The sequence below is a fragment of the Marmota monax genome, unplaced genomic scaffold (genome assembly GCF_021218885.2).
Source record: "Marmota monax isolate L192 unplaced genomic scaffold, Marmota_monax_Labrador192_F-V1.1 WCK01_AAM20220418_F8-fsc00045, whole genome shotgun sequence".
Classification (NCBI taxonomy): Eukaryota; Metazoa; Chordata; class Mammalia; order Rodentia; family Sciuridae; genus Marmota; species Marmota monax.
The window spans coordinates 5,263,092-5,280,961 of NW_026692132.1; the positions used below are offsets into that span (position 1 = coordinate 5,263,092).

The 17,870-nt window shown below is 32.9% G+C and overlaps 1 protein-coding gene across 1 annotated transcript in view; it reads right to left on the reverse strand.

Annotated features, from left to right (window-relative positions):
• Ddx10 (DEAD-box helicase 10) overlaps positions 1-17,870 on the reverse strand; it is a 281,715-nt gene that overhangs the window by 78,698 nt on the left and 185,147 nt on the right. Inside the window, exons 15-16 of the mRNA XM_058586486.1 lie at positions 17,456-17,617; positions 7,992-8,048 (exon numbers count right to left, since the gene is read on the reverse strand). Coding sequence (XP_058442469.1) covers positions 7,992-8,048; positions 17,456-17,617 — 219 coding nt within the window. The remainder of the gene's footprint in view (positions 1-7,991; positions 8,049-17,455; positions 17,618-17,870) is intronic.

A 17,870-nucleotide genomic window follows, 5' to 3' on the forward strand; every position in this document is an offset into this window, starting at 1 on the left:
CTGTAGGCAGGTAGGCACGGCTGGAGGTGGGTCAACAGGGTCATGACCTGGAAGGGTACATCTTCTCTATGGCCTTTTCCCCTTACATTCTCTGTTTCCTGATCCAGTCATGAGCTGAGCAGCTTTCCCCTGCTGGGCTCTCCTTCCATGATGGGCTGTCTCACTTTGGACCCAAAGCACTGGAGTCAGCTATCTATGTACCGAGACCTCTGAAATCTAATAAGCTTTCTCTCCTCTCAGTTGTTCTTATAAGGCATTTGGGTCCTTTGCTCAAAAATGACTTAATACTTCTTTCACTGTGTTCTCCTCAAAGGAGCACCACAAAAATGTCATGCACCAGTTGAACTAAAAGGAGCAAAAATCTTAAGGTTAGATAGATGTCAGGAGACAAGGGATTGATAACAGTCATATTTAGAATTTACATACACAGCTCATGTTAAAAGCAATTCAATTAGACTGAAGCCTCTGACAATATACTTTCTAGTTTTCAAAAAAGCTGTATCAATATGAATAAATGGATGAGCTTGAAAGCGTATATCCTCTCCAAATGAAAGAAAAAAGATGACTTTATATAATAAAAATCAAATTAGTCTCTAGTAAGGGGGGAAATTAATGTACACAGCCAAAGATCAAGATGGGTAAAACAACACAATTGCTCTTAATTTTAGCAGAGATCATCTTATAGTCCAAAGACAGATAAGCAATATGATTCTTGATAAGGGCACTTTGAATCCTGTGTGTGTGTGTGTGTGTGTGTGTGTTTTCCAAGCTGCAGAGACAAAGTAACATTCGCTTTTGCACTTGGGAGAAATAATTTTGTAAGTTTTAGGAGGTTAAAGCATCACACCTCTTGGAAGAAGCGGATTTAAAAAGAAATGTGTACATGAAGAATATAAATTATTTTCTTTCATAAAACATGGATGACTCTATGGACTAAGGTTCCTATTACTTTAGGAGTTACAAGAGATATCCATAATGCCCTATATTCCTAAATCTACACGTTAAAACCTCTAGCTGAAAGCACACGTGGAAATCTAATCTACCCCTTCATTTAAAAAATCTCTTACATTGAAATATGACATACATTCAGAAAAGTGTTCCAATCACAAGCATATAGCTTGATGAATTTTCACAAAGAATAATATATAATTACCATTCAGATGAAGAAATCAGGACACTATTAAATTCTACAGAATCACCCCTTCTTGTGTTCCTTCCTAGCAATGATCCCTTCTTTTCCCCAAAAGTGATCCTACCATACTGACTCTAACCCCAAACATTTTTCATTTTTTAAAAATGTCATATAAATGGGATACAATGCTACTTACTCTTGTGTTTGATTAATTTTGCTTAATATTATATTTGTGTAATTTGTTTCTGTTACTATTTGTAGCAGTATTTCTTCTATGGGAATATAATATTTCATTGTACGATTATCTCACAATTTATCTACCTTACAGTTTAGATTATTCCCAGTCTTTAATGAATATAAATAGTGCTATGTGAGTAGCTTTTGATGTAAACATGGAAGCATTTCTCTTAGGTATATACCTACAAGAGTAATTGTGAGACCAGGTAGATACATGCCCAGCTTAGCAAATACTGCCAAACCTTTCTCCAAAATGGCTGTACCAACAAGGAAAAGAAGAGCTTACAGAAATAAAGTGATTTTGCACATAAATATATAATGATTTAGAAGAAGAACCAGAGATAAATTCTGGAACTTATAATGTACTACTATTACTACTCCTTTCTAAACATTTTAGATAATGCTTAAGGCAATCCAAGTGAGAAGACTTATTATTTGAAACAGAGAAAGACAGAAAAGAGACAAATTCTAAATAAAGCCAAAAGACCTCTGCATATTGGATCCTGAAACAGAAATCTGAGGGATTTTTGTTTTGTTTTTTACCCTACCAATTAAATATATAAGCTAAGACAAGTAACTTAAATAGATTTGCCATGCCAAAACTTTTTTAACTGTTAAATGACTATGAAAGAAATCTTTGAATCCTATAACAATAGTAAAGACTTAGGCAAATGAAAAAATATTCCCATATAAAACACTGCAGACACCTGGGAATATCTTTCCCCAAAGCAAGAAAGTACAGCAAAGATGAATCATTTCATATTGATGATAATAAAAGTAATAAGATTATCTAAATACAGCTTTATAGATACTGAACATTTTCATCTGTAATTCCTGAAACGACAAAAAAAAATTGTGAGAAAAACAAGTTCTTTTCAATGTTATTTTAGGTTATATGTGATTATTCCAGGGATAAGTTCCTATGGCCACTAACTTTTATACTCTTTCAAACACTAGTTTATGGTGCTCAACAGAAGTCTTTATAGTTTCAAGGAGCAGGCAATAAAGCTTTGTTACTCCACAGTCCATAGCCATACAAAACAGAGTAAAAGCTTATCCCCACAGAGCTCTCCTCATCCAAAAAAAAATTTTGCCACTAACACAGGAATTAGTGAATATTATAAATACTTGAAAATTTAGTATCAGTTATACTGTATGACCCATCTCCAAAATAAGAATGACTTTTAGGAATTAGTACAAAATTTTTGTCATTCTCCCTTTTTCTGTGTTCCATCTGTCTGTTATTTCCTTCTCCACTGATTTTTTCCTCCTTGAAAGGATAGAGAGCAAAGCCTCCTCCTCCTTTTAAGAAACAGTATTTGGGGCTGGGATTGTAGCTTAGCAGTAGAGCGCTCACCTCTCACGTGTGAGATCTTGGGTTCGATCCTTAGCACCACATTAAAAATAAATAAATAAAGATATTGTGCCCATGTATAACTAAAAAAAAAAAATTTAAAGAAAGAAAGAAACAGTATTCTATGCTTTTCCCCATCTCTTTTCTTTCTCCCTGTGCTCAGCTGTCTCAGGAATATGCCTGCTTCTGTTTATACACCATATGACAGTATTCTTGATAAACTATCAGAGGTGCTTTGTACAGGAGACCACAGCAATAGACCAAAGCAAGAGTCCATCACACCTGAGAGGGTCAGAAAAATCTTCACTAATTATTTTTACTTAGTCTTAAAAGAACAGCAGGTATTCACGATAGCATGACTATATTCCTCCATTTCACGAAGTTAACTATAAATAATCATGACTAGAGGAATAATTCTCAAAAAAAGGGAACACTGGACTGGAAGTATCACTTAAATAACTTCTAGCATAGTAATCCAGTTCTTATTCATTATCACCAAAGAAAGAGAAAAAACACACTGCTACATTAATCTCCAAGCAATCCATACCAACACTAGAGTCACAAAGATAAACCTATTTAGGTTTTCATAGCTAATTTTGGTAGATATTAAAGAGAAATAGCAAGCTGTCAAAAACAGGGTATTGTTTATTAAAATAAGGCAGTGTATTTGATCTTATTACAGTATTAAAGCAAGGTATTATGTGAGGAGTCCGCTTAGAGACGCCAAATCACTTGTTCAGTAAATGATTATATTGGAATGTGGCATTTCTGCACACCAAAATGGAAAAAAATCTTAATTTGGTATTTATCAATAATGCACTGCCAAAAAACGAATAAATGCGAAGGCTTTTATTCTCTGGGGAACTAATACCACCAACAACATTTAATGTCCCATTTATAGCTTTATGTGAAATCATCATTTAACAAATAAGCTTCTGGTAAAATATGAAGAAAAAATATCTTCAAATATCAAGAGGATGAGGACCTTTACTAGGAACCATTCAGTACAACTGTGCCTTTAATTACATAGCTCAGATCAAGATCACACAAGAACCACACAAACAACAATATCATGATTAAAAATGTGGAAAAAAATTTAAAAAGTGAGAAAGTGGCTGTCCTTCATTTTATACATTTTGAGAAAAGAACTAGAAAGGTTAATGATATGCCCCAGGTCACCAAGCAACTTTGAGACATAGCATGCTTTCTAGATTTCAGATATCACACTTTTAATAAATCCTACTCTATTTTCAAAAGTAGTATACCCCTAAGATAATTCTGAAGATTTATTTCCTCAAGTTTCAGCATGGTTGTTCATTTTCTACACATTTCTGCTAAATCCTTACAGCCACAAGAGATTAGTACAAGCAATTGTGACTATAAAAGCAACAGGAAATCTAGCTGGATAATGAGGTAAAACTATATTTCCAGGATTATGTAACTTCTATGAGTCAAAAGGCAATATAGTCTATTGATCATTGCTACAACTATTTTTTCAGATCTCAGTTTAAAATATCTAAGTTATAAGAACATTTGATATTCTGTTAGCTAAAGCAGAAGCAATTCTATTGTACAGTTCAAGTATTTCCTTGATAAAGAAAGTTTTCATTTAAAAAAAGACCATATTTCCACCAAACAATTAAATATTGGGTCTCCAAGAAATGTTCCTAAGCATTTCATCTTCATATGCCTCTTCCATTCTGGATACTGTATATAATATATTTTAGGCAGATCTTAGATGTGTACTTTAACAAAAAGCTGTATTAGTTTTGGTTATTGCTTTTGTTCTTTGTTTTATGTGGTACTAGAGATTTAACCCAAGACCTTCACACATGCTACACAAAGAGTCTACCACTGAGCTATATCCCCAGTCCTTTTTTGTTTTTATTTTGAGATGAGGTCTCTCTAAGTTGCCAAGGCTAGTGTAGAACTTGGTTCTCCTGCCTCAGTATCCTAAGTACCTGGAATTATAGGGATGCACCACCTTACCTGGCTGAATCAGGTTCTTGAGAGGGCCATTCCAACTTTATTTTACCATATTCATACTTAAAGACAATTTATTTTTAGAACTACTTTCAATGTACAAAGAAATAGATAATCAGTAATCATCATTTCTAAAATTGAAAACCCTCATTATCATTAAGGCTTCACTTTTCTGGGAAATAAAGATATTTCCATTAGCTTTCATTGTCTTCTCCCAAATTTAAAAAAAAACACCATGACCTCTATATTACTCCTTTATAACAACATGTTAACTGTATGATACAAGAAATAAAAACATTGAGTCCACTCTTTCTCACACTTTCAGTTTCTACATGCTAATTCCTTAAAATAGCTTATCAAGAGATAAGACCACACACTTGCTGGCATATTTAGTTTGCAAATACCACTTTCTTTTATCATTAAAATACCTTTTGTATATCTTACAGGTCTGGCTCAAAGAAATGCTCTAGTCTGAATCTCACTCAAGTATCTCAGAAGGCAACATCCTAAAGCAACACAATAATTATATTTAAATGAGATTAAAGAGAAAAATTTACTTTAAAATTAAGTCACAGAAGTCATTTAAAGCACAGACACTGTAGAGAAACCTGACTATTCCATCACGTATTTCTTCTTACATATCATAAAATTTTGGGTCTTCACCACTTTGTCAATTCTTTTCAAATAATAGGTCTGTTTCCAAGGGGAAACTGAAAAGTCAAGAAAGCTTTCATGTCTCATCACTTTAATTTGAAAAGAAGCTGGGTGCAGAAAAATTGGTTCAAGTTAATTCCTTGGGATCTGTCAGTGAGCCTGAACCTCTCACTAATGCCAGTTCTCAGTCCTGGCTACAAACTGGCCACACAGCTCTCTGGTATCATCACTCTTTCTAGAAGCCACCTATCTGCACACTCAGAGGAGGGTGGTGAAATGAAAGCAGCTGAACTATTAGAGAATAATGAAGCACAGCCTCTATCCAAAGGTCATGGCTCAACAGCAAAGCCATGTCATCTGCAGATCCTCTTTTGTTCCTAGTACAATCCTTAGGAGGGTGATACAGAAATTAGACCTTCTCTTGACAAGAAAATCCCTCTTCTTTTCTGGATGCCAGAAAACAAACGCATACGAAAAACATGAAAGAGGGAAATTAGAGAAGCCAGGGACTTGTCTCAAGCAGTTCACATTTCAATTCACCCCCAAGGGAAAAACCGAACTCTTGTGGCCTTCACAGTTTATTTCCCCAGCTGATACAGTATTAAAACCAAATACAGCTGGGCAAGATAGTGCATGCCTGTAATCCCAGCAACTAGGAAGGCTGAGTCAAGTGCACCAAGTCTGAGGCCAACCTGGGCAACTTAGTGAGACCCTATCTCAAAAACAAACAAAACCATGGGCTGGGATGTAGCTCAATGGTACAGGTAGGTCTTGCCTAGCATGCACAGGCCCTGTGCTCAATCCCAAGTAACACATACATACATATTCCCTCCCTTCCTCCCCCTGCCCTTACATAGGGGAATGAAAGAAACTGTTTCTAAGAACAAATCCAGAGAACAGGCTCAGCAGTGAGTGTGATATTTTACAGCTCAAATAATTATGAAAAATTAGGCATACAACATCTATTGAGTGTAAAAAATGAACCATACTGAATAATGCAATTTTCACTTGAAATCTTAAGGGAAATTTGTTCTAGAAATACCAAAACTCCGTAAATACCAAAACCTAAAGATACCTAAGTCCCTTATATAAAATGGCATATAACCTACATACATGTCCTGCATAATTAAATCATCTCCAGATTACATATAATACCTAATACAATGTAAAATCCCATATAAATTATTAAACTGCATTTTTAGGGAATAATGGCAAGAAAAATTCTCTACATGTTCAATACAGATGTAACCATCGGCTTTACTACACTTTCATCTCTGGTTGGTTAAAATCTGTGGACATGGATACAGAGAGCTGACTGAATGAATGAACACGCACAAATACACACAAAGGAAATGTGTAACAGGGCTTTCTTTTGGCTCTAGAGTGTATCTTTCATTTTGTATACTTTTATTTGCAGAAATGAATGTTAGTGAAACAAAAAAGGGCTTATTTTTATGCTAAATATGCAATATTTCTAAATATCAAGGGCGTTCATTAGAGTTAATATTTTCTTGTTAATTTTAAATTCTTCCAACTATAGCTCCTAAGATCTCATTTTCCTGGCATAAGAGTTCACATTTCCATTTTAAAAGCATATGCAGAGGTCACCACCTGCTTTAGCAGTCAGGCTTACATACTGGGGCTTTCATTTTGAGGAACTTTTGAAGAAAGAGTGATATTAAATACTGAATATAAGCAGTCTTTTCATCTTACACTATACAGTAATTGCTTCCCACTTCAGAATTATAGCATGAGTTACCATCTCTGACTTGCTTTCTAAGTGCTATGACTAGCATAGAAAACACACACACACACACACACACACACACAACAAAGAACTTTATGGACTTACTCAAGGGAGTCGGATCTTTGGTAACTGCCAAGAAGAAATCATGGCTAGTCAGGCATAGCACAATAAGATACAGCATGAGAAATGACATACATTATTGGGCCCTGGTTCTAGGATATCATTTCTACTAAATGTCTTTAGAATTCAGACACTGCACACTTCTCAGTGTGAAACACCTCAGATAAAAAAAATCATGGCAGCTTATAGATGGTGCTTATAATTATACATATATATTTCAGGGAAACTGTTTATAAATATTTGAATATTATTTGCAGAATACAGTGAAAATGAGAAATATAGAGCACTTTCAAGTATATTCTGGGAGCTAAATTGTAGCAACCAATGCTCTCAGAGTTACTTACTATCGAGTTGAGTTCAAATAGATCATCTATCTAGTCTAATGATGATAAAGATGAAAATCCTATCAGACCTGGACCATGGAGACAACTGTATTCTGTATATATGGAGGCAAAAAAATACAATGGGAAAAGTGGTAGGGAGAGTATAGCAAAGCCCAATGAACAAATTATTTTAGATGTGTTTCATGCTGCATCATAGAGGAAACAAATGAATATGAGAAAGTAAATAGGCTACAAGGACTTAATCCAACTAGAATGTCCTGGGGTATAAATAAATAAATAAATAATGCATATTGAAAGACAAGAATTTAAACTCTTGTTTCAACATTACAAAAATTGTTTTTATCAAATATAAATCCCTTTCAATTATATCTTAAGAAAGCTGGCAAAAAAAATACAATATCCACATATATAAATTCGTACCTTTGCTTGTCTCTTGTTGGCTTCTCTTCTGGCTTCCCTTTCTTTCAGTCTCTTCTCCTAAAAGAAAGATGGGGAAAATTAGCAACATATGAACTTTTATCTATTAGACATAAAACAAATTATTACTGTTTTATTTTTTAAAGCCAACTGATATGTGTAATTTGTTTTTCAGTAAACACTTACTAAAAACACTTACTATGGAACTGGCATAAGTATTAAAAATCACTAAGTATGTGTCAGACAGACCTGGAATTAAATGCTAGGTCCACCACTTACTGGAACTTATTGTGTAGTTTTGAGCTTTATACTTTCTAACTCAAAATAGAATGGAAAGAATTAGAGCACACGGTTTTATAAAGTTGATGTAACAATTCCGAAAATACCTAAGTGATTAGCATAGCATCTGAGATACTACTGATACATAATGACAGAATAAGAATAAAAGGAAGAAAAATATGCAATCATGCCTATTTCCCTTGTCTTCTATTTGAAATGGAATTTAAAGAAGATATAAAATTCACACCCTGAGGGTTCTTAGGAAAGAAACATTCTTATAAAACATGTTATTTTCATACTTTGCTTTCCCCATTAGTTTTCCACCAATCACAAAATAGGAAATGCACACCAGGATTTTTTTTTAAAGAAAAAGAAACATATATGATATTAAAATTCAAAACAACAGGGGCTAGAAATATAGCTCAGTTGGTAAAGAGCTTGCCTTACATGCATAAGGCCCTGGGTTCAATCCCCAGCACCAAAAAAAAAAAGACATTACTTAGCTAAATAGTAAACAGAAAGAAAGCCATTTTGAAAACAATCAAAAATCTATCTTCCTCTCCAAACAAAAGTATTAACAAAGAGGCTATTCCTGAGAGCTTCTTTGGGGGTTCTAGCAGGGAAGCACAGTTACTAGTATACCCTTGTCCTAAAAATCATCCTTTCTCTAACTAGAAAGATGGTCTTCTTCAACTGAGTACACTTCTGGAGGGGTTTACCTAGAACAGTTAAGAAATGGACACCTACCTAGCCAGCCAGATCAGCCCAATCACAGCCAGATTACCTTCATGTCCAAAGAAGCTATTCTTAATCCTAAATTCCTCATATTTTATGTTTTTTAAATGTTAATGAACAACTAGGTCAATGCAAAAAGTAAATAGTTTTCATGTAATAAGAAGAAAATGCAATCATGATTCACTATTGCATTAAACTAAGTCATCAACATGAGAGTGAACAGGGGGTTCTACACTGGGCATTCTTTCATTTCCATTATGCTTTGCACATAAATAACTTCCTTCAGATTCAAAAAACAATCCTAATCCATCACTCTAGAGGTAGAATTGCTAATATGTATGTTTTCTAAGTTTACAGACTTCTTTATGATAAAGTGAGAAGACAAATGTTAAAAGTCTCCAAGAAGATCAAATACTAATGTCAAAAAGAAGGAGTCCATCAGGCTTCTAGATTCAGTTTCTATAGCTTCAGATTACATAGTAAAAAAGCTAAATTCTAAGTGAAGTTGAAAATTCAAATTCAAATGGCTGTTGGTTGAGTTATGTTCCTAAGTATGCCTAATGCTAAATTGTTCTTCTGTGCCTATTCTTTTTCTTCTTTCTCAACTTTGGAAATTATGGTTAGTACTCTGATTTCCAAATAAAGTATACAATTAGCAAGGACATCTGCAATTACACAACTAGACCATTACATTCTAAAGATTACTTGGAAGTTGCAGAAATCAAAGTCAAAGGAAGGAACAAGAGAGCTAAACAAAAACTCAAAAGAGAATTTGACTTGCTTATTGTAAAGTCTTTATTTAGTTACTAGGAGATTAATCCAAAAGCTGGGTCTTCACATGTCATATCTAGTACTTTTTCCAATACATTCTAATAAAAATAAAAATGTTCACTTGGGGTTAAATAGTAACAGATGTGACTTTAACAACCCAAGAAAATAATACTAGTATTTGAACAAGCAGCCAATTAATGCAGTAGTTATTATCAAACTCTATCCCTGAATAGGTTCTCTAATGAGATTATGACAAATGTCCTGCCTCTAAAATAATCTCCAACTTTCTTCAATTTGTGGGGAAAAAATAGGTTAATGGATGACTGTTTCTAAATAATTTGCACCAAAATTTTTCATAAACCTGACACCAATTACTGATTTTCTTTTAACATTAGCAGACTACAAAATACATAAATAGCAAAAAGTATTAGAAAAAATATTAAAATAACTAATATTAATTTTGCTTAGTTGCTGGCTCTAGTTTGTGGTTACATGTATTTATAATCTTCTCTCTCTTCTGTGTTACCTTCCATCAAAAGGACAATTGAATCCTATTATTAAAAAAAAAAAGTTTTTCTGCTTTAGATACTAAAATTAAACGTAACAGTAATTTTATGCTAGTCTACAATAAGAATGACTTTCAAAAGTTTTGTTGCTTAACTTACTTTTAAATCTACAGCTATATAAAACACTAATTACAGAGATCAATAAAATTTTACTTTCCACAAATTTGTATTTGTCCATAAGTACATTATTACCATTTTTGTTATTTTCTTACAAACCGTTACAGTTCTTAGTAATTATCAGCATTTCACTATAAACTTGTATTTGAAAACCTATGTGATAGAATTTATGAGATATTATTTTCCCCATTTTATAGAGGAAAAAAGTGAAAGGCCAAAGTAATGAGGTCACTTGGCTGATGTCAAGTACACAGTGAGTAACAGGCCTGGGATTATCCTGGGTCCATGGAGCTACTGCAACATACACTCAAGGTTTCTTCATTCGAAATGTTCATTTAAGGTTGTACAGTCATATGTAGTATTTTTCTCCCACCAATATGCTTAGACAAGTGGTGCTGTTTCTTTTATTACTAATAGTCTGCTACTATGAATCTTTTCATATTTTTCTGACATTTTATGGACTTAATTAAGTTTTGACAGTCTCCTGTGCAGAACAGATAACTGACTACACTTAACAGTCACAAAATTTGGGGTTGTAATTATTCAATAACACATGAGAATATCTGAAAAATGACACTTCAATTTGCAAGTAACCTCACCATCAGAAAAACCTTTTCTATATAACTAAACACTTCTCTATTCTGAGCATTTCATCTAGCCATTTTAATCACAGCAGGAAAACACAATATTGGCAATTTTCTTCTTCTACTGAATTTCAATAATAATTCAGTATAGTCACTAAAAGGTATCTTAAATTTCAGATTTCAATATCAGAATTCACATATGCAAAAGTAATCATTTTTGCCTACTGACATTTTCTGACTGTAGTCTCAAATAGATGAGTGACATCCACAGACATTTACAAAATGGCCAAGACATAAAAGGGAAGTGCATTAAAGGCAACCACCTTTCAATACTGGATGAAACAAAAGGAAAATAATTTGAAGTATATCATTAGAAAACTTTTTTTATTTTACAAGGTTATGTTACTACTCTGCCTGAAAAAGAGACAAGAGTAAAGAGTTCTCTTTAAAGTTAAAAGAAAGTAAAATTACAGGAATTCAAGATTTGGGATATATAGATATAAGGAAGAAAATACCTTTTTTCTTTACTGAGGTAAGAAAAAAATTTATAAGGTCATGATACATCAAAGATAAAAGGTCAGAGTACTTGAAGCCAAAATATAACTTAACTTCATTTTATTCAGTAACTTAGGTTTCCCCCTCAATATCATCTGGTTCAAAAGTTTTAAATCCTTTATTTTTCTATTTCATTTCTAAAAGAGTAATGTCAACAAAAACTATTTTCTTATTTCTAGGAGAGTACTAATATAAAAAACTATTTTAGGCCACACAAAAAGACAAAATTTTATCTTTAGTTCTACCATGCTACAAATGATTAAATATAAGGACAGAATGAAATTCAATAATAAAAATCAAATTAACAAGGGAAAGGAAAACAGAAAATCACATTTCAAGGTACAAAATACTCCCTTTATAGCTATTATAAAGCTTTTGGCCTCACACATACTATAGGTCCTTATCAGTCCAGAAAAGAACGAACCATGAAATATGACTTTCATCAGCAGTCAGGACAATGTATTTAAACCTTTTTCACTCTCTGACAGTACTTAAATCTATTTGTAGATCTGGAAATAAAACTCATTTTTCAGGAAGTAATGAAAACATGACCCATATGGATGAGTTTGGAGGAACTGTGACAGTTTGGAAAGGAGTAGAGTAGCAACTATCATACAGGGATCAAGGGGATATCTAGCTTTATTTAAGTATTAGAAGCACCTCTTTTTCAGGTAAGAAAATTGACTCAACAAAAGTGCATAAAAGAATGTTTATAAGAATCTTAAAGCCTGAAGGAATCCCCTGCTCTCCAAGGACAAAATCCTAGAAAACCTAAATCCTTCCCAGGAACTCAGAACACAGTAAGATTCTTTTGATCTGTTACCTATTCTTTTAAGTTTCATTTGAACAATATAAAAAAGGAGTCTTTTATATTTAAATATGAAATAATTACAATAAGAATATGAAGACAGAAAAAAAAATGATATGGAAACAACAATTCACTAGTTAATCTCTTTGACTACTTGATGAGATACTCTATGCCATGTGGCTGTGGGTATAAAGCAATAGACAACAAATGGTTCAATCTCCTGTGACGTCTATCACCCCATCTCCTATCAAATTGGACACCATAAGCACTAAACTCTGCTCTGTGCTTATCAATCCAAGTCTCCAACTAGTCTCAATCAATATAATCATCAATCCATATCTTAAACATTATATGGTGTTTTTAAAAATTCATAAAAAATTAAAATATAAGTTATAAAAATCTCAAAGACTTATTATAAAGTTGATAGATTCAATGGGGGCAGGGAAGAGACATTGGTCAAAGGATATAATGTTTTAATTAAACATCCGAAATGAGTTCTAGGGATCTATTGCACAACATGGTGACTATGATTGATAATACTGTACTATATGTTCAGAGTAGAGATGATTTTAAATCTTCATACCACAAATACATAACAATCATTTGAGATGACAATTAGACTGATTTGATTACTGTACAATGTATACTTGTAACAAATCACAATATAAATATATATCATTTGTATTAGAACACATATAATACACATTAGTAAATATCTTAAAATAAGTTAAAAACTTTTTAATGAAAAAAATCTTTATATCCCAGGGGCTGGGGATGTGGCTCAAGCAGTAGTGAGCTCGCCTGGCATGCTTGCAGCCCGGGTTCGATCCTCAGCACCACATACAAACAAAGATGTTGTGTCCGCCGAAAACTAAAAAATAAATATTAAAAAAATTATCTCTCTCTGTTTCTCTCTCACTCTCTATTAAAAAAAATCTTTATATCCCAGTTTAAGACTTTAAGACAAGTATAAATATTAGAGTCATGGTAGAAATTATGTAGCTTCCAAAACTTGGTAGGTGAAAACAGAAGTCAAAGACAAGTGTGATAAGAGAGGACAAAATAAGAGAAACAAAATGAATACCTGAGTCCTATATTACATAGGCTGAGAACACATCTAAAACTATAATTTAAGATTGTTAACTTTATAAGCTAGAGGGAACAACTACTGTCAGGATCATTAAGAATAAATTCACTTATATATAAAATACCTTTTTAAATAAAAAATTTCATCATGAAATATTTTGAACAAGCTGGGTAAAAAATTCTAAAAGCTTATAAAACCTAAAATCAATATACATTTTAAAAATATATGTGAAATAGAGAAACATGCCATCAGTTTTATGGAGTTTCGTTTTTTTCCATGCAAAATTCATCAGACACATCATTATTCATAATTTTGCATCAAAAGTTTCTTAACCTTTATCTATCTTCATGAAGTAAAGCTTATTCCCAGATTCTAATGTTAGTATTTTCAAAATTCACTGGGGACAGAGAACTCTTCTTAGTACACTTTCATAGAAGTAACAAAATTATGAGTGATAGCCTCCAAAAGTGACAAAATTACATTTGCTCAAAGCAAAACCTCATGCTAGAAGAATATTGTCATCATGGTAATATTAGTAATACAATATTATTTCAACATCAACGATGTGTTCAGCAATTAATTGAAACAAAATAATCTGTTCAGCATTACTAATAGTTTTTTAAGTAAAATTTTGTAACTACTGGAAAATAAGTGAACAAGAAAAAAATGTCATCAAAGCAATATGATTTGTCATGGAGGAAAAATTATAAATGAAAATTCCATTTTCCCCAAAAAGTAAAGGCAATTTTATTCCCATGTCTTGACTGGATCTACAGAGCCAGAAGACCTAACTCTTATTCCCTTGTCATTTTTAGAAATGTACAGTCCAAATTGGTGACTGATTACTCAAATTGAACTACATAATGCCATACTCAGTAGTCAAGTGCAAGTATTCTCCCTGACAGCCCAGAACTGTTTCCACTAACCACCACTACTGCTTCACTATGCCATACAATATACCTTCCCATTTAAAATAATATTCCATGTATCTTCAGGACAGAATCCATTCCATGAAAGTTTGGTGCATAAGTAATTTGAATACCGACACTGTATTTTATACATGTTATTATTATATAAACATATTAATTCCAAAGTGTTCACAAATGTAAATTTTTCTCTTCTTCAATACACACAAATATTATGTATACATAAATGTTACTGTTAAAAATACTACCAAGAAACCAATCATGTGAGTTGAGTATTATTACATTAAAGTTTAATACAGACAACTAATCTAGCTATTGCAATTGTGCCCTATCACAATACTACTTAATTCCCTAAAAGAGGACATTTCACTAATCAGTTAATGGAGTAAGGCAGCTATGCCATGAGCTGTCATATGTAGGATATACCCCTTTTATCTGAAATAGAAAGCTTTCACTGATTTTTTTAAAAGACTTGCTCTTTTAGGTACAGAGATACTGTAGTATCTACTATGTCCTACTACGGTACTATGTAAAGGTCTGGTGATATTTCTTTGAAGTTTATCAGCTCAAAACAACTTTGTGCGACCTTATTGTGAGACAGTCCATGAGACTGTTTGAAGCTATGCTATATTTTAATACTGGTTCAAAGAAAATTAAAATTAAAAACTCAAAAATCAGTGAAGCAGAAAAGCATAAACATTATATTCAGAAGGCTCGATCTCAGGTAAGAAAAGGAGAAAGTAAGAGTATGGTATTTCCATTAACTCCTCTTTGCATAAAAGGCCTCATTAAAAGGAAATAAAAGTAGAGAGCTGTCAGGGTGGGGTATGAAAGACAAGTATAGGCACAAGCAAAAATTTTCAATATGCTTTTTTACATCTTGAATTTTGAATCATGTATATTATTCATCACAAAAAAATACCATAAAATAAAGATACAGATTTTGAACAGTGCCAGTATAGCCAGAGTTAACAATCACTTATTTATACTCTTCCTAAGAGGCCTCATATATTTTAACAGATGACATTCACAGTCTAGACTGTGTAACCACATGGACAATTAGCCCATTTGACACAAAGTTTCTAAAAGTTTCAGAAACAATATTACAAAATTGGAAATAGTATAACTTCTACAAATGGAAAAGAAAGGGGAAGGAGGGATAATCTTACTTAATTTATATTCTTCATATTTCTCTGACTATAACTTAGAAATAATAAAGGGTCAAACCTTCTTACACTTTATTTGCTCCAAGATAAGTACTCTAAGTAGAATGTAAGCCAAAACATAGCAAATTGCTGACAGTCTTTAGTATTTCCAACGATTTTAACAACTTGTTAACACCAAATTTCAATTCAATTTAAAAGAAATTTTAATACAATTTCAAAGGAAGTAATGCAAAAAAAATGTCTCTCAATAACATAAACATCCAAAAACTACAACCAGTATATTTTTGATTGATTTGTTCTCCACATTTCTGAATGTTTTTCACAACATTCATTTCCCTCCCTAAAGCTATGTTTAATATCTACTTTTTCCTTTTTCACCAAATGCTATTGTGAAATTCTATCAAATGGTTAAGAAGCTATAATTACTGCTCTCTTTAAAAAAAAAAATTTTAAAGTGTTCTGGCCCATTAAAAAGTGATAAATTAGTTCAAAGAAGGGTGAAAAACTACAAGAATCTCTCTTGAGATGCTGCTAATAAGGTCCATATCCAAAGGCTTCAGAGGTTCTTAACACAGAATCTAGTATTATGGCAGTGATTCTCAGGTATGATACTGTGCTACTCTGGAATCATTGTCTCAAAGATATGCTACATAAAGTTTTTTAAAAGTGTAAATCTGCTTTACTTCATTAACTAATCTAGTGAAATGTCCACTGTTAGGGAATTAAATAGTATGCTTGATAGGGCAATAATATGTATAACAGAAAACTGCCAAGTTTAAGACTATCAGGAACATGCCTATTTAGAAGCATTCCCTCTTAAAAGGTTTCCACTTTTTTTAAGGCAGTGAATTTAATTTTATATTTATTATCAAATAATTGATATGAAAAGAAATTTAGCTGAATTTAATTGAATCTGGAAGTAATACCAATGTCCCTCATGGTAAAACAAACCTTGGTGAATCCAAACAATGAAATACTACTCAGTATTATAAGGAATAAAGTGGTGTTGATTCACACAACTTGGATAATTCTTCAGGAAAAAAAAATGCCAAACAATAAAAGCCAACCCCTAAAGGCTACATATTGGGGCTAAGAATATTGCTCTGTAGAGCAAATGCTAGCAACATAAGGCCCTGCATTTGATCCCTAGCACTTGGGGGGTTGGAGGGGAGTACAAAAGGTATATATACTGTGTAGTTTCATATACAATATACTGAGCAGTTTCATATACAAAACATTCTGTGGTGACAAAAACTACAGAAATGGAGAACATGGGATCTCTCTGTATTACTTCCTACAAGTACACATCAAACAAGAATTACATCAAAATAAACATTTTACTAAAGTCATGTGTCACTAGGTGGTTTCACCATTGTGCATACATTGTAAGTAAACTCACAGAAACTGAGAAGGCTCCAACATCACTACCCCACATAATCTTATGGGACCACTATAATTAATATATGTGGTCCATTATTGATTGAAACATTATAGGAATAGGGATGTAGCTCAGTGTACAGCGCTTGACTCATATGTGCAAGGCCCTGGGTTCAATCCTCAGCATTGCTTTTAAAAAAAAGGAAAAAGAAAAAGAAACAATGTTATGTGGGGTGTGACTATAATTTTAAAACCCACTAATATTATATGAGTCACCTCAGACCAAAAGCAGATCTATATGACACTGTCAAGAGAGATGTCAGTATTATAAAGACTCTCCCAGTAGAAGAACCAAAGGAACAGATAAAATGATGATAGCCACAGGAAAAAGCATCAGAAAACAATGAAAAAAGTCATATCAATTTACCTGAGTATTTATATTTCTTTAGGGACATAATAAATTTCACTTAGTACTAATTCAAAATGGAATGCTTACCCGATGCTTTGCCTTAATTTTCTTCCTATATTCTTCTTTGTCAAATTTGTCCTCTTCCTGAAGCCTTTCCTTTGCTTTATCTAAGTTGATACCACCAGTGTCATCATCCTCCTCCTTATCATTCATGGTGGATTTCTGCATCTGTGGCCACTGCTGAACCAACTACAGACGAGAGAGATAAGTATGGAATGAGAAACAGGAAACATTCACAGAAACCCTTTTCTTTTGTGTAACAACTTTAAAAGTTGTTATATGTATACTCACTTTCTGCCTTATAACTATATTTCTTAAGTTTTCTCACAAACTTCATAATTCAAGTAAGCAAGCCCTCCTCCAATGCCCCACAAAAAGTCCCAGTAGGGGTAAAGTAATGCTGTCATAACCTATTAAGAACACAATAAAACGAAAATTTTAC